This window comes from Salminus brasiliensis, chromosome 23 (assembly GCF_030463535.1).
Source record: "Salminus brasiliensis chromosome 23, fSalBra1.hap2, whole genome shotgun sequence".
NCBI classification, from domain to species: domain Eukaryota; kingdom Metazoa; phylum Chordata; class Actinopteri; order Characiformes; family Bryconidae; genus Salminus; species Salminus brasiliensis.
This window is the reverse complement of record NC_132900.1, coordinates 2,878,581-2,902,191: the sequence shown is the minus strand read 5'-3', so window position 1 is coordinate 2,902,191 and position 23,611 is coordinate 2,878,581. Positions and strand designations below refer to the sequence as shown.

Here is a 23,611-nt window from a genome sequence, read left to right as displayed (position 1 = left end):
TTGTGTTGGTAATTGGTAATAATAAAATAGTTGGTAATAATAATTACGTGCTGCGGTAATGACAGTCTGCACTTTTTCAGGAAAAAGGATGGACCAGAGGATATGGATTTCCTAACACTACTCAACAGCTGGGATAAGCTGCTCTTTACATATAAATTATGGCAACTTTTCTTTTTTGCCTTGACGGTATAAACGGTAATGACTACGCTCAATAAATACCCCAGTTTTCCACAGATCAACATTCTGCTTAAGGTCTTACAGCCATACTGAGTAAAAAAGAAAACTGAGATGAGTTTAAAGGACATGTAGTTTGCATTTAACTTTCATTTCTAAGCAGTTAGAAAGATACTGATTGGTGAAAATGAAAACCTGTCATTACCGCCACCTGGAATCATTACCGTCACAACCAGTTTTGTGTTGGTAATGACATGTAACGACACGAAAAGACCTGAGGTCATGGATTTCCTAGCACTACTCAGCAGCTGGTATAACATCCACTTTTAAAAAATTATAGTAATTTAGACTTTACATCCATTAAATAATGATGACATTTTATTACATTTTTGGTCATATTTTGCAGTAAATGTATAAACTGTTGAATATATCTGTTTATTTTTATTGTACATTTGTTAACTGTAGTATGACCTGACAGTGACTAGGTGTATTTTCTCGTAAACATCCATTGACCAGGTATGCAGACCTTTTTGGAGATGCTGATAGCCTAGAGGTTAAGGTCAGTAGCTTCAGGGTCAGTTTTGTCATTTAACTGGAGCCTGGGTCGGAGGCAAAGCCAAAGTAGCACAGTATTAATGTTTAAAATATATAAAAAAAGAAATCATAATAAATTTGTTGTGTAATATTTTCTGAGTGCAATAACTAATATATTTATATAATTGAGTATTTATTTCTTTTGGATTTCTTATGGATTTAAAACCTGTGGACGTGAAAGTTCCCCTAATTGAAGAATCACCCTGATATGGTGCTCAGAAAGCTTCACAAACTCATCATCGTTATCTTCTTTAGGCCAAAGCTAACAGTAAACATCCTGACAGATGATGGTATGTCACATTCTCTCTCTCTCTCTCTCTCTCTCTGTCTCTCTCTCTCTCTCTCTCTCTCTCTCTCTCTCTCTCTTTCTGTCTCCCTCTCTCTCTCTCTCTCTCTCTCTCTCTCTCTCTGTCTCCCTCGCTCTCTCTCTCTCTTTCTCCTCTACTCAGCAAATATGCCACACTGCTGTCCTTGTCAACGATTTGCATCTGCAGTTCCATCTCTAGAGTTTTTCCCTGGAAGCATGTGATGACCTTGCTGATATGAGCTCTCTGCCTTGACAGACACTTCAAAGCTATATATTCACAAAGCCATGGAGAGGATTTGAGGAGCAGCGTTCGCTCTTAACCCTTAAGCGTTCGACCGTTTCCCAAGAACACTACGATAGAGCCACGATAGCGAAGCGAAAAGGCCATACAGTAACACGCTCAACAGTCTGGAGATGTCTTCACGAGTTCCACTTACAGTATATAAGTGTTAGGGCTAGGTGTTGGGGGTCAGGCTAGGGTTAGGTTTAGGGCAAGGTTTAGGGTTAGGGTCAAGCTAGGGTTTGGTTTAGGGCAAGGTTTAGGGTTAGGGTCAGGCTAGGGTTAGGTTTAGGGCAAGGTTTAGGGTTGGGGTCAGGCGTGGGTTAGGTTTAGGGCTAGGTTTAGGGTTAGAGTCAGGCGTGGGTTAGGTTTATGGCAAGGTTTAGGGTTAGGGTCAGGCGTGGATTAGGTTTAGGGCAAGGTTTAGGGTTGGGGTCAGGCTAGGGTTTGGTTTAGGGCAAGGTTTAGGATTAGGGTCAGGCTAGGGTTAGGTTTAGGGCAAGGTTTAGGGTTGGGGTCAGGCTAGGGTTAGGTTTAGGGCAAGGTTTAGGATTAGGGTTAGGGTCAGGCTAGGGTTAGGTTTAGGGCTAGGTGTTGGGGGTCAGGCTAGGGTTAGGGTCAGGCTAGGGTTAGGTTTAGGGCTAGGCTAGGGTTTGGTTTAGGGCAAGGTTTAGGATTAGGGTCAGGCTAGGGTTAGGTTTAGGGCAAGGTTTAGGGTTGGGGTCAGGCTAGGGTTAGGTTTAGGGCAAGGTTTAGGATTAGGGTTAGGGTCAGGCTAGGGTTAGGTTTAGGGCTAGGTGTTGGGGGTCAGGCTAGGGTTAGGGTCAGGCTAGGGTTAGGTTTAGGGCTAGGCTAGGGTTTGGTTTAGGGCAAGGTTTAGGGTTAGGGTCAGGCTAGGGTTTGGTTTAGGGCAAGGTTTAGGGTTAGGGTCAGGCTAGGGTTTGGTTTAGGGCAAGGTTTAGGGTTAGGGTCAGGCTAGGGTTAGGTTTAGGCCTAGAGTTAAGGTAAGGACTATGGTTAGGGTTAGGGGTTAGGGATAGGGTCGGGTCAGGCCAGGGTTCGTGTTACTGCTATAGTATGGTATGTTAGTTCCCTAGTTATTGGACTTCAGGGAAATGTGGACACTTGAATAGTTCTGGAAGACCGGTAGTTCTGGGTTCCTGGGCTGTAAACACTACTGATCCGGCTCATTACCTAATCCCCGAGCTTTTGATGATTGGAAAGTGTGTGTGGAGCAAATTAAACACTAAACTCTGCTCTGCAGGACCTGAGATTGACTCCCCTGCAGTGGTCGGCTTTTCTCCAGTATCCGCTGCCCATTGTTCTCTTTAGGCTTACTATACATGCTGTACGGAGGCTCTAATCAGACAAACTGCAATCACAGGATCACAGGAATAAACCCTGCTGATTATTTCCAAAGAAACGCAAAGCTTCTTATTTTCTTCCCCAATAAACGGCCGCGTGAATGAGCCGCCTGATTTGAATAACAGGACGAACGCTCTCCAGCATGAGATGAAGTACGACTGCTCTGCTCTCTTCCGAACTCTTTCCCCACTCGTTTTTTTCCCCAAGGGTTCCTCAAGTGATGAAGATTTTCCCTCCCTCTCTCTCTCCTCTGCTCTTTTACAGAAGCTGCACGGACGTGCTGTGCTGTGTGCTCTTCATCATTGTCATCTTCGGCTACGTCGCGCTGGGCACTGTGGGTGAGTGGGCGCATTTTTGGTTTTTTTTTTTTTTCGTCCATTTTCAATCAGGTCCGAAGTCATAAGCTCGCCTTTCTGTGGGGAAATGAACGGTATTAGTCATCCTTAGACTTTGCCGCAGAGGCATAAAGGCCAAGTTTACCATCATTCCGAAAGCAATATTAAGTCCTACAGAGGTTAGCCCACCTTGCCTCCAACAGCGGGACGATGCTGTTCTGGAAAACACAGGGCTGGACTCAATCATTTGAATACTCGTGGTTTTTGGTGAGCTTTGCCGAGCACAAAACCTAGTGAAATCAAAACTACCCGGGACTGAGGAGGTGCGAGGGGACGGAGGGGACAGAGAGGACAGAGGGGGGGACGGGGTGGACGTCTCTAACCATGATGGTCATGCTGAAATGTAATGCTTAAATTTCAGTTTTCTACCCTGCTACAATACAGCAGAGATCTGAATATACACTGTGTGTCCAAATATTTGTGGACACCCTTCTCATGAATCTATTCAGCTACTTTAAGTTGCACCTATTGCTTACATATGTGGCCCTTTACACACACACACACACACGCACAGCTTGTCTAGCCCCCGTAGAGAAAAAGTACTGCCAATAGAATAGGACTCTCTGGAGCAGATAATAAACCTCCTATTAGCACCATGCTGCCTAATGGCAGGCGTGGGCTAATAGAAGCATTGAGCTATGGAGCAGTGGAAGAGCTGTGTTCTCTGGAATGATGGATGGTGGTGCTCCTGGAGTTGGGGAGTTGGAGATGAGGTGGGGCGGTGATCATCCATCCAACATCCTGACCTCACTAACTAACTAACACTCTTGTCACGGATTGCAATCAGATCTTCACAGCAATGCCTTGAACACTCTTCCCTGGACAGTAGAGACAGTTACTCCAACAAAAGCAGGATCAACAATTTGTAATAGCCTTGATTTTAGAAGAAACAATGAATTAGCAGGTGTCCCAATACTTTAGTCCATTTTTGGGCAGTTGTTTGGACGTTCATGGCTAATCTAGACCGGCCTAAAATGTTGTGCTGCATTGGCGTTAGCTTCGTGTTAGCATACTGCTCAAATCCCATAGGCTGGCTCGCAGAAATCAGCATGATAAGTGTGTTGTCCCTCATTTCCCTTCATTTCCTACACTGCCGCATCCGACAGGAAACCCCACGGGACTGGACTGCTTAAGATTTTAGCAGACATTGCTATAACAGGCCATCTCCCCATTCACTTAGCTGACTGGCTGTAGTGTGCCCGGTGTTCCAGGTTACAGGTGGCTACAGTAAGGTACCGCTGTGGCCTACGGGCTGGAAAGCTGCTCAGATAGCTTTGATCAAAGCGGAGGTTCTCTCTGAAGACCCTTAAGAACTTTGAGAGGAAAAGATGAAACAACGGGAGCATCAGTGCAACATCAGAGCCGGAGAGCTTAAAGTGATTGTCCTGATTGAAACAGTCAAAACAGACGAAAAATTGAGAGGGAGCGAGCTTGCTTGGAAATGTGTGTGTGTGTGTGTGTATCTGTCCTCTGTCTGTGGGGTGTTTTGTAGAGAGTGTGTGCGTTCATTGCTATCTTCTCTGATAGAGGACCATGAATATTTTATGCGCCTCGGCCCCATGAGGTGCTCCTCTGCCTCTCGCTGCCTCTTCTTCTCAGCAGCTAAAGCTAATGCTAATGCATGTAGCTAGCCCTACTGTGATGTATTAGGTCAGTCCTGAGACCAGAGGGCTCTCCCCATGCCTGGACAGGACCCTGTTTCAAGCTTGGCTTGAGAGCTTCATTAGTCTTATGATTGATATAATGAGCAGAAGCTACCAGCGACTAGTGTGTTAGTAGAACCCTGAGCAGGAATGATTGGACCAATCCTATTGGACTGCCCAGATCCGTCTTAGTCTTTGAATTGCAAGGCTTTGAAGTTTTTGACTGAATGAAGGAAGAGCAACTTGACAGGAGACGCACATGTCGAATAATTTGGTGACTTCTTAGCGCTAACGTAGCACGGGATCGAGACCGTGAGCGAGAGTTATTGCTGTCCCACACTTCATTGTTCGTGTCAGCGGGTGGGCCGAATGAATGCAGATCCCGTTTGAAGTGCAAAAAGGGGCGCTATAAGCCAGGGGCTATGAGCGCATAAGCCTTTGTCTGAAATCCCTTTGATAGAATCCCACTGCTACGCTAACGTAGAGCCGCAAGGCCGGAATTCCATCTGAAAGCTCACTGTTAAAGAAATAGTTCAGACAAAAGGAGCTAATGTTGCTAACAGTGAATGGAAACAAACACCCACCACTTAGCAGTTAATTAGTTCAGATCAGATCATGGTTTTGGACTCCATTTCCATTTGAGAGTATTTCATAATGCTGCTTTGTTTTTGTCTAAGTGACTTTTATTTTGGCAGGATCTCTTTATTTGTTTTAGCGGCTTTCATTGTGGCATAGTCTGATAGTTTATTTAAATTAGGAACTTTAATTTTGACAGTCTGTTTATTCATGTGTATTAGTGTTATTAACATTATTTATTATCAGTGACTCTTATTTTGACACAATCTATTTGTATTATTAAATGGTCTGTTTGTTTGTTTGTATTAGTGACTGATTTTGAAATGGTCTGTTTATTCTTTTGTGTTAGTGACTTTTATTTTGACATGGTTGGCTCGTTGGCATTAGTGACCCTTATTTGGACACGGTCTGTTTGTTTCTGTTAGGCACTTTTATTTTGAAATTGTCTACTTATCCTTCTGTATTAGTGACTTTTATTTTGAAGTGGCCTGTTTTTTGGTGATTTTTACAAGCCTGTTTACCACCCTGTTACTTAACCTTTATGGATGATTTTCGGCACTGCGGTGGCTCACAGGAGCCATGTAGTACAGCATAACATAGCGTAGCTTGGTTTTAGCTTCCCTGGCTCGCTCAGTTTTTCACAAGAAAAGCTGTGGTCACAAGGCCTGGTTCCCATAGCAACCCGCATTCTCATAACTACCCAGCTAACCCAGCATTTTCATGTTGGATCTGTCCTAGTCTAGTTCTAGTCCAACTGGGAACCAGAAGGTTTTGTCCACGGGTTCCACGTAGGGACGCCCACCTGGGTCAGTGATGGGACCAGTAGGGGTTCAACATGGGCCTAGATGGGACCCATGTGAGCTTACTCAGAACCCATGCCTGCCTGGAACCCACCTAGCCCACGGTCCACCCACTGTGAGCCCCACGTGAGCAGGTTGGCTGGAGGTGATAATCTCCGCTTCGCCAGCTTTACCTAGGGATATCTCTAGTGGGTGGGGTTTATGTAAATGCTGGGGTGTCAAGACTGTGATGTAACAGTTTTGGGGTTTTGGAATCGGCCTGTTTTTCAGCTTTTTTTTTTTGGCAGTTTGTCAGGTCCATGACTGAACTCTCATTATTCAGCTACTGTCAGATAACCAGGAATTTAAGGAATCAGATTTTAGGGGATTGAGAAAAAACCTCTATACTGATGCTTTAACACAGGACGCCCGGCTACACCTGCAGAAACGCTAATATCACAGTGACATGACTTTTAACAAAGGCCACGAAACCTTCCTGTCGGGCGTGCCGTCGCACCCGATCATCCCGGCGACACACTGCATGCTCTTTTAGCACCCTTCAAAGTCAAGCACCCTTATCTGCTCGGAATCTAAAGCAGGACCATGTTTTTTTACACCCAGCGCATTCGGCATCGTGAGAAAGCCATCATCAGCTCCTATTTGTAACAGGGTGATCTAAGCTCATTCTCCAGTATGAGTTCATTCCCTGCTTGAGTGCAGAGACTGGGATGGAGTTTTTCCATATCTCTGGCTGGCAGCTAGGAATGATGTCACCCGACATATCCCCCACCCACCCCATACACCTCCCACACACTTACACACACACATGCATGCACACACATCACTTTAATCCCCTCCAAAATGATGAACTCATCGATGACATCATCCCCCAGACACACTGTCTCGTGCCTTTGTGAGTCGGACACAAAGAAAACCCCAGCCGTCCTCTTCTACTGGGGGTCCGAACAGCGAAACCGTGCATCATCCGCAGCCTTGAAGTAAACAACAACGCCAGAGCTAATCCGCATACACTGCACATTTGAGTGAGATCAGTACTGTTAGGATGGGGGGCAGTGGTGGAGACACTCATTCTAGTGCTGTCTGCTCATGACATTACTCTAATTGCTCACTCTGTCTCTCTCTCCTGGGTGTTTTACTCATTTTCAGACATTTTTCAGGTCTAAAAAGGGTTTAAAGGGTGCCACGATATTATGCTTTTCCCCCTGAATAGGTCATTTTAAAGCTTAGTAGTTTTAAATGAGCCACAGAATGCATTTACCTGTATTTTAAGCTGTTTTTTGATGTATTAATAGCGAGGGTGTGACTTCGTTTGGGGTGCAAAATGCTCAAATACAGTTTTACAAGCCTGTTTACCACCCTGTTACTTTTTCCTCAGAATGACACAATGTTTTTGTTTTTATCAAGAACTCGTGAGCAAGAAATGATGAGCTCTGCTTTTATTGGCTGGTTTGCGGCACTGCGGCAGCTCACAGGGGCCACGCAGCAAAGCAAAACATTCCCAATGGGTCCAGATGTCTGAGGACACCACTTCTAATGTGCACCCACTGCTGACACAGATGTGCAAATTGACAAACCCAGCTTGTCCAATACTGTTGAGATGGGCTGGGGAGTCGGGGATGAGGTGGGGTAGTGATCAATCATCCAACATAAAGACCTCCTTAACGCTTTTCTCACTATGTGCAATCAAATCCTCACAGCAATGCTCCTCCAAAATCTAGTAGAAGGCCTTCTTCCCTGGACAGTAGAGACAGCTACTCCAACAAAAGCAGGATCAGCTCTATTTAATACCCTTGATTTCAGAAGATGATCAGGAATGCAGTGGTCAGTACCTACCAAAAATGGTCCAAGGAGGGACAACCAAGGTCATGGGTTCCCAAGGCTCGCTGATGAGCATGAAGGCCCCACCTCACAACTTCCTAACAGGACTTCCTAAAGGATCTACCTCTAATGTTGGTCTTCATGCCCGATCCAGGACGACTTCTGAGGTCTTGTGGAGTCCATGCCTCGATTGGTCAGATCTGTTTTGGTGGTACGAGGGGGAACTACGCAGTATTATTTCTAGGGTACTATAGTAGCTAAAACCTTCGCATTGGAGAGGAGCATCACGGTTATACCAGTGATGCGGTAACCAAGGCAACCTTCAGACGGCTGGAAAAAAGGCAGAAAGTACATATTTGCTAGCTGATGCATCAGAGCTGGACACATGATGCTTTACTGTGAGTGTATTGGTTGCCCCAGCAGCAGGTCGACAGGGGGCGGTCGCACACGTGTTGGAGGAGGGGCGGATCAGTCCCCACCCTCCCAGTGTCGGTATTACATGTGATAGGGAGAGAGGACTAACGAGTGAGCTGGGTTTTAACAGCTTATCTGCGAGGTTTCGTAACACTTTCTAGGGTACTATAGTAGCTAAGCCCATCGCCACACACTAGGAGAGGAACGCCACGGTTATTCCAGTGATGCGGTAACCATGGCAACCTTCAGACAGCTGGAAAAAGGGCAGAAAGTACATATTTGCTAGCTGATGCATCAGAGCTGGACACATGATGCTTTACTGTGAGTGTATTGGTTGCCCCGGCAGCAGGTCGACAGGGGGCGGTCGCACACGTGTTGGAGGAGGGGCGGATCAGTCCCCACCCTCCCAGTGTCGGGATTACAAGTTAACAAGTGGGCTGAGGTTTAACGTCAGATCGGCGAGTGTTCGTAACACTTTCTAGGGTACAATAGTAGCTAAAACCATCGCCACACACTAGGAGAGGAACGCCACGGTTATTCCAGTGATGCGGTAACCATGGCAACCTTCAGGCTGTTGGAAAAGGGCAGGATTTAAAAGCAGTGTTAGAGTAGAGATGGGTTGTTGGGGTTGGATTTTGTTGAATTTAGGAGATACGGTGAGTGTTTAGTGTACTTAGTGTTATTTTAGGGGTTAAAATAACTGAGTGGTCCAGAAGGTCCGTGTCAATCTCTGGCCGGTTGTTGCGCTCTGCTGAGAACATCACAATCACTGACTAACACAGAAGGGGTCTAGGAGGAAACGTCCCATCCATACAAAAGGCAATCATGCTGGCAGATTGTTTACCAGAGCAGAGCTTCACGAAACAGAATTTAGAGACAAGCAGAGCTCTGTCACTTGTTTGTATGTGGTGACTTCATTAATAAAGATGGGGACATAGAGAGGAAATCAATAGTTCCTCCTCTCAGCGGGATGGGTGTAATTATCCTCAGATAAAAAAAGATGCTCCATTGATCACTCCCGTGTCCTCTTTCTGCCGTCGCCCACACCTCAGAGAACGACTCTCCTCCCTTTCCTACCGCCGTCTTTCCAGGTTTTGTCTGATTGCTCTCTTTCTTTACGATTTTTAAAAGATTATTTACCCAATTTTCCTCCCCAATTTTAGATTAGCCAATTAGCCAACCCACTCGTCAATACTCTCCCCATCACTGATTGATACACACCTCTTCCGACCCAGCATGAGCATCCAGCCACTGCCTCTTTTCTACCTGCTTCCGATGCAATCAGTCAACCAGTGTGCTTAGAGGAAAGTGCCGGGCCAGCCTCACACTGAAGTAAGGGGGGGGGGGAGGCCTATTGTGCTCTCTCAGGCTCCGGCTGCTGATGGCAGGCAGCATAACACAAGATTTGAACCAGGGATTCTCGTAGTGGCAGTGCCTTAGTCCGCCGGACCTCTTGGAGCCGCCGCTCTCATGCATTTTAATACCTGAACTGAAGGAGTATTACTTTGGAGCCAAGGATATTAGCTAATTGGGCAGAGTAGTAGTGGATATTCTAAAGAAGCAAGCTGTCTTTCCAGAATCTACGTTTTGAACATTTTGGGGTCCCAGGCTTGATGAAATCTCCATATGGGGTGATTCATTATACAGCTCATTTATCCATTTTCTCATTTGCCACTCCGGACTTCCTTAATCCGCAAATCTGTGAGTGGGAGGAAGAGGACTTTCCTTTTAATTAATATTAATCATCCGGTGAGGAGAGTAGAAGCTCCTCAGTCAGCTTCCAGAGATGACAGAGAGACGTTGATGGAAGAAGCCAAATTTGTTTGGCGTTGGAATTTCAGCAACATGAGGAAATAGCTAAAGCCTCACTCCCTTGTGATAGACCCTGAACTGACTGAAATTAAGGGAAGGTCTTATTTATGACCCGAGGGTCGCTGGTTCCAATCCCGTGTCACGCTGCCTGCCATCAGCAGCCGTAGCCTGAGAGAGCACAGTAGGCCTCGCTGTCTCCAGGCCTTGCTATCTTCCCACATCACGTCAGTGTGAGGGCACATTGGTTGGTTGTCCAGTGACGTTGCATCTGCAGCAGGTCATGAAGAGGCCATGAAGAGGCGGTGGCTGGTTGTTGTACATGTCTCGGACGGGGCATGTGTCAGCACTAACCCACCACCCCACCCCACCCCAGTGTCGGGAGCCTTACATGGGATGGGGGAGAGTAATAAAGAGTGGGTTTGGTAAAATTGGGAAAAAAAAATTGTTTAAAAAGAACTTTTCTATTTTTTTTTGTTTTTGTTTTTTGTTTTTATTTATTTATTTATTTACTTATCTATCTTGCTGTCTTTCCTCTGGGCGGAGACTGTTCTTCAGGAAGGTCATGCTCCTAATTAAGTATTTATCCTGTTTCGAGGCCTCAGTACACTCAGTAATATCAATCATCTTAAAACTTCTACTTGAGCATTTTTCTGACTCAACTTCCACTTGAGTCACTTCTCAGACATGTTCGCTATAAATGGACGAAAGTATTGGGACACCTGCTTATTCGTTGTGTCTTCTGAAATCGAGGGTTTAAAAAATAGCTGATTCCTGCTTTTGATGGAGTAACTATCTCTACTGTCCAGAGAACAAGGCTTTCTACTAGATTTTGAAGAAGCCTTGCTGTGAGGATTTGATTGCATTCAGCGATTTGATTGCTAGTCAGGCCAGGATGTTGGATGATGATCACCCCAACTTATCCCAAAAGTACTGGATGGAGCTCCACCACCATCCATTATTCCAGAGAACACTGTTCCTCCACTGCTTCACAGCTCAAATCTGCTGGGGGGCTTTATACCCCTCTACTAGCCCACACCTGACATCAGGCAGCATGGTGCCAAGAGGTTACTCTAGTTTATCTGCTATTTGCACAATGGGTGCAGCTTAAAGTTGCTGAATGCTTATATTAGATAAGGTGTCCACAAACTTTTGGACACATAGCGGATCTTTATTTTTACCTACGTTTTACTGACTCTCTCTGTTTTGACTGTTCGCAGCCTGGATTCACGGAGACCCGAGGAAGGTGATCTACCCCACTGACAGCTTGGGCCAGTTCTGTGGACAGAAAGGAACGCCCAATGCGTGAGTACCAGCTACTCTTTTAGCCAATCACAGACGCGCAGGAGTGGGTAGCCTGACAGTATGTTATTTTTATTATTATAAATTATGTCATGATACTCTTTTCTTGCTGTGTGATGTGTATGGCCAATAGGTATAGAACACTAAATACATTAGATCAGTTACAGAGATCCTGTAAACAACAACAACAGCCAGTGTAGACTAGCTGCATCCCCCGCATAGGAACAGCAGCTGATTGGCTGGTAGTCTGTTGTGACATCATTATTATTTATTTATTTATTTATTTGGATTCAGTTGGATTTGACTAGCTTATTATTTCCAATCATTTTCAGAAATAGATGATATAGACTATATAGATAGTCATGATGAATGGACCAATTTGTGATCTTTAAATATGAAAAATTGCTAATATTATCTGCTGACTAATGGTAATGGAGCTTAGTGGACACCAGAGGGCACTCTTCCAGAACACAGCGGTAAAAACAAATGATCAGAACTGGATTTAAATGGCTTTAAATATAAAATAGCCCACTCCCCATCAAATAGATATGTCTGGCTTGACCCCAGTCATCATCCAATGGATCAGATCAGTAGGGATCTGAAGCTAAGGTACATTTACCTCCCCCCCCAAAAAAAAAAAAACATCCAACCACCTCTGAGGAGACTCCATATAGACTCCGCCTTTCCAGTCCCAGCACTTCCCTGACTCCGCCTTTCTCTTAACGTAAACACTTGGAGCTACTCTGTAGGCTTGTTTAGTCTATATTCTGTATATACCCTTGGAGCTTCATCTCAGCTAAACGTATGATACTTACACCAAGTTTCTAAACCACTCTCTAGCTCTGTGGTTCTCGGGGCCCCCTGACGGTCCAGATTTGTTGCTCTGTGGTTTACATTTACGGCGTCTTCTCCAGAGCAACTTACGAAAGAGCTTCACTGTTTACTCAAGAAGGACCTCAGCTAGTTTCAATAGAATAAAATTCAGAAATCCTCTAATCTTAGACTCTACTAAACACAAGTCAATATGCAGACCATAGTACTCTTCTCTTCACCTGAGTACCTGAGGAGGGCCTTCAGTCTGGGTTTGAAGACAGTGAGTGTTGGACTCTGCTGTTCGGACACCCAGGGGAAGTTCGTTCCACCACTTCGGTGCAGGACAGTAAAAAGTCTGGACGCTCGTCTTCCGTGGATCTGAAAGGATGGCAGGTTGAGCCGAGCCGTACTTGAAGCTGGAAGGGCTCTTGGTGCAGATCAGTTTTTGACCGTTGCCTCAAGTACTGGTGGAGGGGCTGGCTGGTCCAGTCTTGGCTTTGTAGGCCAGCATCAGGGGTCTGAATCTGATGACCTGGGCAGCAGCTACAGGAAGCCAGTGAAGAGAGAAACCAGCAGAGGAGGAGGAGCTGAACATGGCTAAACTTAGAAACATTGAAGACGTTGCAGGGGTCTGATGGTGCGTAAAGGGAGACCAGCCAGAAGAGAGCTGCAGTAGTCAAGTTTTGAAGTGACGAGAGACTGAACGTCTGAGCATCTGGGCGACTCTCTAGAGAGGAAGGGTCGACTTCTCTGGATGTTGTACAGGCAAAATCTGCATGACCGAGTTTGCAACAACAACTGATCATCCATGACTACACCAAGGCTTCGAGCTTCTGTAGATGGAGTGACCAGTGAGTTCTCCAAGGAGATGGCAGTTCTCGGGATGTACAGCAGATTTGCTGCCTGCCTGTGTACCGAGCCGTGCCTGTTGTATAGATTATGACTATTGGATTGCCTCCAATAAAACTACTTCACAGTTAAGTCCTGCCTCAAAGCCCCAATCGTTACAACACTACAGCATGAAGTAATGCTCCGATTTCTTCCACACCCGTAATTAAAACCCACCAATAACACTTCAAACCCAACCGAAAGTCACTGTCAGCTGCAAAAACAGCAGCAAATAGACAAACGTCTGGAGGAGAAGCAGCTAGGATGTTCTCATGTTCCACACTGCAGGTTCTAAGCAGTTCTGTAACCTTCTGAGAAGGTTCCTCGCTGCTAATGGGGCCTGGAGGCTGCCAGAGGGGTTTCTGCTAGAGCACAGCGGTAAAAACAAAGGATCGGGACTAGGTCAAGCTTAAAATTGCTGATACCCAATCTGCTGCCTCTGCTGGGGGGCTTTATACCCCTCTAGTCCACACCCAGCATTAGGCAGCATGGTGCTAATAGGTTCCTGCTCATCTGCTCCTATTCTATTGGCAGAAGAAGCCATTGGTAATCATTGTTTACCGTGTTATTACTGAATAATAAGCCTTGCATGATGTAATAAGCTCAGGAATTGAGGGGGGGTTATTTAATCTCACCAGAATCCCACCATTGATCAGTTTGACGCTGGCCACACAGTTGCCACCACAACAATATAGTGAGTTCTCATTATGAAGTTCTTCAACATCTAAAAAAAGAGACCACCCCACGTAATAAAGCACTTTTCTGAGTCTTGAGCCGTTCTTTATGGAGCTGGAGGTGATTGGCAGCACGTAACCTTGGGGAGGATGAAAAGTTGCTCATTAGCGGAGCTGGGGAACGGTGATAAGAGTGTTTGTTATGCACGGCCATGGAGGGAGAGCTGTTTACTCTGCGCCGGATTGGAGACTGCTGGATCCATGCGGTTCATAATTGGGGGATGTGTTACTCTCTGAGGCTTAAAGGATTATGCTTAGAGAGGTCACATAGTGACACGTGCATTTAATTCAGCCCTCTGTCCATATATATATATATATATATATATATATATATATATATATATATAAATGTATAAATATATAGCGGTAAATAGTCAAATTTAGACGATCAAAGATGGCCGAGCTTACGGTGTTGAGGCTATTCTTTGATCTATGATTAATTCAGTCATTATTTTAATTGATTAAATAACCTTGATTACTGGGCCTTAATGTAAGCGCAGTGTCCCAATACAGTACACACAGACATTGTAAAGAGGACCTTCGCCAATGAGGAACCTTTATAGACTGCATTAGTGTAAATAGGCCTTATTCACTGCATGACTTTACTGACCCCTGCTGGAGACAGAAGACAGTGCAGTCCTGTTTTTCTTTGCCTTGTTGTCCATTGTTATAAATATTTTGTTTGTTTGTTGTTTTATTTTATTAGAATGTATTATTATAACCCCCCAGGCCTTGTTATTTACTTTCATTAATTATAATTAACTTTAATTCATTCTAATTAACATTACTACAGTTATAAACAGATGTCATCTCTGCCGTCTCTCCATGTTAAACTGCTCGGAAGTGTGCACTACTCTGGAGCACTTCTTCCTGTATTTACTTTCTTGCCCCGCCCCAGAGAGGTCTGACCAATAAGCAGAGAAAACGCCTGACTAGAAAGCCTGGCTAGCTCTCACTGTGAGCTGTAGCAGTGTGTGAAACTACCTCCACCATGTTTGGAAGCTGTGTTTTAGCCTGGCCATCTCTCACTGTAGCAGTGTGTGAAACTACCTCCACCATGTTTGGAAGCTGTGTTTTAGCCTGGCCATATCTCACTGTGAGCTGTAGCAGTGTGTGAAACTACCTTCACCATGTTTGGAAGCTGTGTTTTAGCCTGGCTAGCTCTCACTGTGAGCTGTAGCAGTGTGTGAAACTACCTCCACCATGTTTGGAAGCTGTACTTTAGCCTGGCTAGCTCTCACTGTGAGCTGTAGCAGTGTGTGTAACTACCTCCACCATGTCGAAAGCTGTACTTTAGCCTGGCTAGCTCTCACTGTGAGCTGTAACAGTGTGTGAAACTGCCTCCACCATGTTTGGAAGTTGTACTTTAGCCTGGCTAGCTCTCACTGTGAGCTGTAGCAGTGTGTGTAACTACCTCCACCATGTCGAAAGCTGTACTTTTGCCTGGCTAGCTCTCACTATGAGCTGTAACAGTGTGAAACTACCTCCACCATGTATAGAGGCTGTACTTTAACCTGGCTAGCTCTCACTGTTAGCTGTAACAGTGTGTGAAACTACCTCCACCATGTTTGGAAGTTGTACTTTAGTCTGGCTAGCTCTCACTGTTAGCTGTAGCAGTGTGTGAAACTACCTCATGATGAGGTGGGGTGGCGATCATTCAAAATCCTGACCTCCTCAACGCTCTTGTTGCTGAATGCAATCAAATCCTCACAGCAAGGCTCCTCCACAATCTAGTAGAGAGTCTTCTTTCCTGGACAGTAGAGATAGTTCCTCCAACATAAGCAGGATCAACTCTTTTTAATACCCTTCATTTCAGAAAAAATGAATGAGCAAGTGTCCAATTACTTTTACTTTTTCACACAGTGTACATTACATGCCTTGCCTTGGATGATCGACTACATTTGGGCTAAGGGTGAGGGTAAATTGATTGACCCCTCGCTTTAATGTTGGTACAGTCCCTTGGTGACCTTCATGCTTAATTAGCGTCCTCCAGCTCTACTCCAGGATGGCCCTCTTCAGTGAGGTTCCCGGTCGAAAAAAACACCCGATTCAGCTAATGAGCAACTTCTTTAGCCTGTAAGCTGACTCAGATCTGCTAGAGTGGCCAAACCACTAGGGTCTGTAGTGTGTGCATAGTGTTACGTCCTCCAGGACCCTGATTTGGACCAACCGTAGGCCCTGATGTTTCCTTAATAGCATCATGCAAATCTGCTGATCTGCAGTGTTTTGTCTCCACAGGAGGAAAACCATACTGTTCTACTTCAACATACTGAAATGTGCCAGCCCTGCAGTTCTCATAAACCTCCAGTGTCCCACGACTCAGGTAACACACACTTCACACAATCTACTTACCTTATACTTACACTCGTCGGCCGCTTTATTGGAAACAGCTGCCTTGTGAAGGCCATTATACAGGTGTGGAGTTACAGGCCGTAGTCCATGCTCTCAACCCACTGTAGAGGACCACCACTGACCGCATGTCCATGGTTGTGTGGCGGTGCTCTCAGGCACAGTGGCCTTGCTGAGGTCCTCACACATCAGTGTAACTGCTAGGTTAGGAGTGTGTCCAGCACCCAAATATATCCAGACAAGAGCAGCTCTGTGGTGAGAAACTGACCGCTAGAAGATCTACAGTCTTAAACTGTAAACCAGTGAAGTGGAGCTACAAGGCAGGGGTTTCCAATAAAGTGGCCACTCTGTAAAACCTACATCCTGCCTCCAATTTCAATTGCAGATGTGCGTTTCCAAGTGTCCGGACCGCTTCGCCACCTACACGGACATGCAGCTCCAATACAGGTTCAACAAAAGCCACTGGGAATACTACAAGCAGTTCTGCAAGCCAGGCTTCAACAACCCCAAGAAGGTAAACGCTGCAGGCTGGGGAAGTTATCACTATTCGCTACTATCACTGTGATGCCAGTGGTCCCAACTCCTGACCAGCGGTGTTGTCTTGATGTTGCATCAAGATTCGGTGATTAACGCCTTTTTCAGTTCTTTGCACATGCGCTAAATAGACAAAAGTATTGGGACACCTGCTCGTTGGTCGTTTCTTTTAAAATCAAGGGTATTACAAAGCGTTTCTCCTGCTTTTGTTGGAGTAACTGTCTTTACTGTCCAGGGAAGAAGGCTTTCTACTAGATTTTAGAGGAGCATTGCTGTGAGGATTTGATTGCATTCAACAACAAGAGCAATAGTTAGTGAAGTCAGGATGCTGGACAATCCCCACCCCACCTCATCATCCCCAATTCATCCTGAACGTATTGGATGGAGCTCCACCACCATCATTTCATAGAGCACAGTTACTCCACTGCTCCACCGCTCAATGCTGGGGGGCTTTATACCCTTCTAGCCCATGCCTGGCATTAGGATCTGGATCTACTTTGACCAAATTTTGTAGATCCAGATACTCTCCGGATACAAACTAAATGTTTGTGTGTGAAACTACCTCCACCATGTTTGGAGGCTGTACTTTAGCTTGGCTAGCTCTCACTGTGAGCTGTAACAGTGTGTGAAACTGCCTCCACCATGTTTGGAGGCTGTTCTTTAGCCTGGCTAGCTCTCACTGTGAGCTGTAGCAATGTGTGAAACTGCCTCCACCATGTTTGGAAGCTGTACTTTAGCCTGGCTAGCTCTCACTGTGAGCTGTAACAGTGTGTGGAACTACCTCCACCATGCTTGGAGGCTGTACTTTAGCCTGGCTAGCTCTCACTGTGAGCTGTAGCAGTTTGTGAAACTACCTCCACCATGTTTGGAAGCTGTACTTTGTCCTGGCTAGCTCTCACTGTGAGCTGTAGCAGTTTGGCAGGTGTAAACAGGCCCAATGCGCCCTGTGGGTGTTTACACCTGGCTTTGTATGTCATTTGAATGTGATCCAGTCACCAAAAAGGCTGGGGTGAACAGGCCCAGTGATTGCAAAAATGGAACATCACCCAACCCTAAATCACTCCACACTGGGTTCCAGTAGAAGCTGGCCAGAATAGCCAATGAAGAGCCACTGATCTCCTAATCCAGAGAGTAAGCACTCAACAATGATCAGTCTTCTCCTCTTTAGTTTGTTGACTAAAACACTGCAACTTTCCAGAACTTTCAAAATCCATCTCTTTTGTTGTTTTTTTGGGCCTCTAAAACTTTCCGTGCTCCTCAAAGAAGGTACAGTAGGCTGTGTTTCCTCCAGGCAGTCAGAGAGGAGTTTGCTGGTGTTTTGAAGAGTGTATCGCTGAGCGAGTGTGTCTCAGCGTCTCAGAGCATGCTATGCTGTCTTGCTTTTGTTCTCTACTCCAGAGACAAGACTGAGAGAAGACTGTGTCTTGGCAAGGTAATAGAAATAAGAACCCTGCTGTCACCATCTGGGCTTTTAACACCGCCACGTTAGAGACGTTTTTTTTGGAGGGGGGGGGGGGGGGGGGGTTGACGGTGAAGCGCCTCTGGGTGTTTTTAGCTTTTAGCTTCAGTTCACAGCGCTGTTGTCTCAGGGTTATTGTCGCCGTCGGGCCAATTACAGAGAAATATGCTCAAACTGCGTGTGATGGATCGGCTCCTCTGAGTTGTTATGATGGCTTTTTCCAGTCCGAGGAAGACTGAGATGTATCCCATCCTGCACCAACGTGTGATGAATGAGCTACTAAGGGCTAAACAGGATGTGTGCTGCTTCGGCAACATATGCAGGACCTGTCAAACGTCTGGGACATTGTGAGATATATTCTGAGACGCCCAGAATATATATATATATATATATGACCAAATCATCTCCATTCATCTCCACCAACCTCCACCCATCCTGTCATGGTTTCCTTACAGTGGATACGGTCACCCTATGGTCACCCAGCTGACATTCAACCAGGTGTGACCAAACTTTTGACTGGTACTGCATCTATGGTATTATATGAACACTGGCAGGCCTCCAAGTGGTCCACTAGACTAAGGCGCTGCCACTATGATCTGAGGATCGCAGGTTCGAATCCCAGCTCATGCTGCTCAGCATGCCATCAGCAGCCGGAATCAGAGAGAGCACAACTGGCCCACGTCTCTCCTAGTGTGATGTTGGTCGGCACAGGTGACAGTCCGTTAACTGTTGTGTCGGAGCCGGGGAGCCGTGCTTCCCTCCGAGAGCGGGTATTGTTAGTGATAGGGGGAGTTCACATGAACGGGGATTGGGTAATTAACAATGTAGTGTGTAATTACAGCAGTAAGAGTAACAACACACTGATAATTATAGAAATAATAACAATAGTAATATTAAATAATAAATATCATAATATATACAGATACAATAGTGATAATTACAATTACATGATGTATCATATAATGTAATGTATAGTATATTATAGTATAACAGTGTAATATATATGTATATGTTATATAATATAATATGTAATGTATATAAGTATATATTATAGTATATAATATATATATATGTAATAGGATCATATTATAATAATATAATGTATAATATACTACATTGTTATTTACTTACATATAACTTTATGATGTTATATGTAATTTTTATTCATGGTAAAATACATCTCTCTCTCTCTTTCTCTCTCTCTCTCTCTCTCTCTCTCTCTCTCTCTCTTTCTCTCTCTCTCTCTCTCTCTCTCGCTGTCTTTTTCTTACAGCCTGTAGCACAGGTCCTGCGGGACGAGGACTGTCCATCAATGATAGTGCCCAGCAGACCATGTAAGTGCAGCGTCTAAAAAAAAACACTGTGTATATACTGTATGTCTGTCTGTGTGTGTGTGTGTGTGTGTGTGTGTGTGTGTGTGTGTGTGCGTTTTTGCCTCGCCTGTAAATATTCATCCACTGCAGTCTGATATATTCAGGTTTTGAGTCATTGCTCCTCTGCTAAAGGAGCACTTTAGCTCTGCTGGAAGAAGTGTGTGTGTGTGTGTGTGTGTGTGTGTGTGTGTGTGTGTGTGTGTGTGTGTTTGTATGTTCTTACCAGCTGCCAAAAACAACTCAAAGCATCCAGAGACTAAAAAACATCATCATGTTCGCTTCCAGCTACGAGCCCAAGAGGAAGCTGACCATAGATTCTAGCCGGCGCCTCTCACTGGACTCTCCAGAACCTTCTCACATGTAAACACCAGAACGGAACCACCACAGGATGAAGCCTCACCCCTGTAGTGTTCTTCAGATGGGTGTTGGGGGTTGTTGTGTGGTGGTATCCAGTGCTTACACAACGTAATGACCCTGAAACAGCAGCTCCACAATCCTGCTGATGCTCCACTGACTGGAACAGGGAGAGTGCCGTCTCTGTCATTCCCAATCCGGGTCAGAACGCTGCTATAGCACCACAGGGCGGGCAGGACAAAGCTCGTAACCCGAGTCATATTAGTGTAAAATCCTGTAGTATTACTCTACATCCTCGGCCCACATGCTTCTCTACCCTCAGATCAAGCTTCTTGAGCTCTCAGCTTGTCCAGAAATGCATGTGTAAAGCCCGTCCTTTAGAGGCGGCTCACAGCAGAAATTCCACCTCCCGACTGTAGGGGGAGCCCATGAGCTTTAATGTCTGCTCTCTCTTGGTTCTGTTTTGTCCTCAGTTTTGCAGCGCTGCTTCCCGGACTTTATCACTAGAAACGGGACGCTGACAGTGGCCAATAAGACTGCCTTCAAAGACGCTCTGGACACGGCGCGGAGTGTGACCGAGCTTAGAGACGCAGCCAAGTGAGTTGGGGGGCGTGGACCACCGGGAGAGTGAGAAATAGGGCGCTATAGCTGGGCTAGTAGTGGACTAGTGCTACACAGGGCGTCCGATCATCTCCTCGTCCATCCCTTCCACAGTAATTGGCCTAGATAGTTACACAATATGTCCAAATGTTTGTGGACACCCATTCTAGACTAGGTTGCACCAATTGCTGACACAGAAGTACTGCCTCTCTGGAGCAGATCAACTAGATGAACCTATTGGCACCATGCCGCCTAATGCCAGGCATGGGCTAGTAGAGGGGTATGTATAAAGCCCCCCAGCAGCATTGAGCTGTGGAGCAGTGGAAGAACTGTGTTCTCTGGAATGATGGATGGTGGAGCTCCATCCAGTACTTTTAGGATGAGCTAGGGAGTTGAGTGTGAGGTGAGGTGGTGATCATCCACGTAACTAATGCTATTGCTGCTGAATGCAATCAAATCCTCACAGCAATGCTCCTCCTCCAAAATCTAGTAGAAAGCCTTCTAATCTGGACAGTAGAGACAGTTGCTTCAACAAAAGCTGGATTAACTCTTTTTAATAGCCTTGATTTCAGAAGAAACAATGAATGTCCCAATACTTTTGTCAAATTAGAGGAGCTAATTTGGCCAGTTAACTAGATAGCTACCTATTGTAGCATTTCCACCACTGGTTCCATTCACCACCAATTCTGACGGTGTGTGTGTTAGTTGACTTATATGATGTCTTCTTGTTTTCTCTTTATCCCACACACACACACTCTCACCCACACACACCTGCAGTGGTATAACAGGCATACTGGACGCCAAACAGCTGGGAATGAAAATCGTGGAGGACTACGCCAACTCCTGGTATTGGATTGTAATGTAAGAGAGCCTCTTTCTGTCTCTTCATAGATGTTCATTTTAACACAGACGAGAATGCAGAGCTCACCATTCCCCCATATATTTATATTATACACAAATCAGCCATAACATTAGTACCAATGAAGTGAATAACACTGATTCCAGATCTGGTTCCAGTGGCTCCTGTCTGTCAAGGGGTGGATCTTCATATTAGGCAGCGAGTGAACAGCCAGTCAGTTCTTGAAGGTGATGGAAAGGTGCTGAAGCAGGAAAATTGGACAAGCGTAAGAATCTGAGACACTATGAGAACAACCAAACACTAATGTTCTAGACGAGTCAGAATGGGTCAGAACATCTCCAAAACATCAGGCAGGTCTTGTGGGGTGTTCCCGGGATGCACTGGTCCAAGGAAGGACAGCCGGTGAACCGGCAATAGGGTCATGGACACCCAAGGCTCACTGAGGCCCAAGTCCATGACTCAAATGGTCCAATCTGCTGTGGCAGCACAATGGGGGACCTTCTCAGTATTAGGCGGGTGGTGCTAATGTTATGGCTGATCATAACATTCTAAAATATTATCGCTTTAATGTAAAATTGCTATAATAATGGTGTCATGTGTGTGTGTGCTTGCAGAGGATTGATTATAGCACTGGTGGTCAGTTTGGTCTTCATCCTGCTGCTGCGCTTCACCGCCGGCTTCCTCCTCTGGTTCATCATCATCGCTGTCATCGTGCTTGTGGGCTATGGTGAGTGTGTGTGTGTGTACGCTGTACAGATACACTCAGCCTTGTAGTACCATAGCCTAGCCTTTTAGCACAAAATACATCTTAGTGAGAAACACTAAATTGACAAAAGTATTGGGACAAACTGCTTAATCACTGAATTCCGGCGTTATATATAAAATCAAGCCCCTAGCCCTGCAGTCGGCCTTTCTTCCACACATCAGTGAAAGAACGGGAGGTTCTAAAGAGCTCACTGAACTCCAGCGTGATTCTGTATGTAATAGGAAACACCGCTGCACCAACAACAACAAGTCAGCTGGTGAAATCTCCTCCCTCCTAGATCTTCCTCCATCAGCTGTGAGTGGTGTTATTATTGAACAGTGGAAGAGTTTAGGAGGAACAGCTCACAGAGAGCAGCTCAGTGTCCACCGAGTGTCTATCAGACCACGTAAAGTTACAGAGCGGGGTCAGGGCCGAGTGCTGAGCTCAGAGCAGAGTGCAGAAAAGCCTCCAACTGACTCAGTAACTGCAGCAGAGCTCCAGACCTGCTGCTGCTGCTGGTAGAGCTTAGAGCAAAGAAGGGGGACCAGCTCCTTATTAATAATGCTTATGGGTTTAGAATGGGACGTCCCATTCGTCTTGGTTTCCATATAGTGTAGAAATACATACACTACTACAATTTAACCTCCAGTTGAAATGTGTGTGTGTGTGTGTATGTGTGTGTTAACAGGAATCTGGCACTGTTACTGGGAGTTCACCCTCCTGAGAGAAACTCCTGGAGCAGACGTCACGATCTCAGACATCGGATTCCAGACGGACGTCCATGTCTACCTGCAGCTGAGCCAGACGTGGCTGGTCTTCTGTACGTCTGATCAGCTGGAGAGTGTAGACCTTCTGTAGTCCTCCTCAACCTAATCAATTCATTATTACCTTACCTTACCATTAAACAGGCTGTTTATTTACTGTACCTTTAAAAGCAGTGTAAGATACTGTATGTAAATGAGCTCTGATTCGATTGGCTTAAAAGGTTGTTTTACAGCTTAGTTTCCACATATGGGCCATATGGACTGGGGGGGGGGGGGGGGGGGCTTAATTTTAACTATAAAAAATTGAAATATTAAGGCATTAAAGGTTCTGTACATGACCCTCTCTGCCATTAGATGGCGCACTAGAGCACCTACAGTACCCTTCCCTTCAGCCACACCTCCCTCCTCCTGTTCATGTTCTCATAGTGGAGAAAAAACATGGCCCTTGTCATAGCCTCACTCACATACAACTTGTCAACAAAGTCGAGTTTCATATCGGCCCTTTAATTAAGGTAATTATTAGACGAATGTGGCTTACAATAAAATAATACCTTTAATTATAATTAATTATGCCTACTGGGTAAAAAACAATAAGGCTAAGCCTCTGTAGGCTGTGAATGTGTGAAAGGTTGTGACATCACAACCATGGTGAATTGTTCGAA

At 45.4% G+C, this 23,611-nt stretch overlaps 1 protein-coding gene across 2 annotated transcripts in view; it reads left to right on the top strand.

The window, feature by feature from the left end:
- The window catches only part of slc44a5a (solute carrier family 44 member 5a), a 110,349-nt gene that overhangs the window by 77,753 nt on the left and 8,985 nt on the right, over positions 1 to 23,611 (top strand). For both annotated transcript variants that reach the window (XM_072668582.1, XM_072668583.1), the window contains exons 3-11: positions 2,985 to 3,058; positions 11,396 to 11,480; positions 16,151 to 16,235; positions 16,647 to 16,775; positions 19,528 to 19,588; positions 20,455 to 20,578; positions 21,359 to 21,442; positions 22,055 to 22,167; positions 22,874 to 23,005. In XM_072668582.1, the coding sequence (XP_072524683.1) occupies positions 2,985 to 3,058; positions 11,396 to 11,480; positions 16,151 to 16,235; positions 16,647 to 16,775; positions 19,528 to 19,588; positions 20,455 to 20,578; positions 21,359 to 21,442; positions 22,055 to 22,167; positions 22,874 to 23,005 (887 nt within the window). The remainder of the gene's footprint in view (positions 1 to 2,984; positions 3,059 to 11,395; positions 11,481 to 16,150; positions 16,236 to 16,646; positions 16,776 to 19,527; positions 19,589 to 20,454; positions 20,579 to 21,358; positions 21,443 to 22,054; positions 22,168 to 22,873; positions 23,006 to 23,611) is intronic.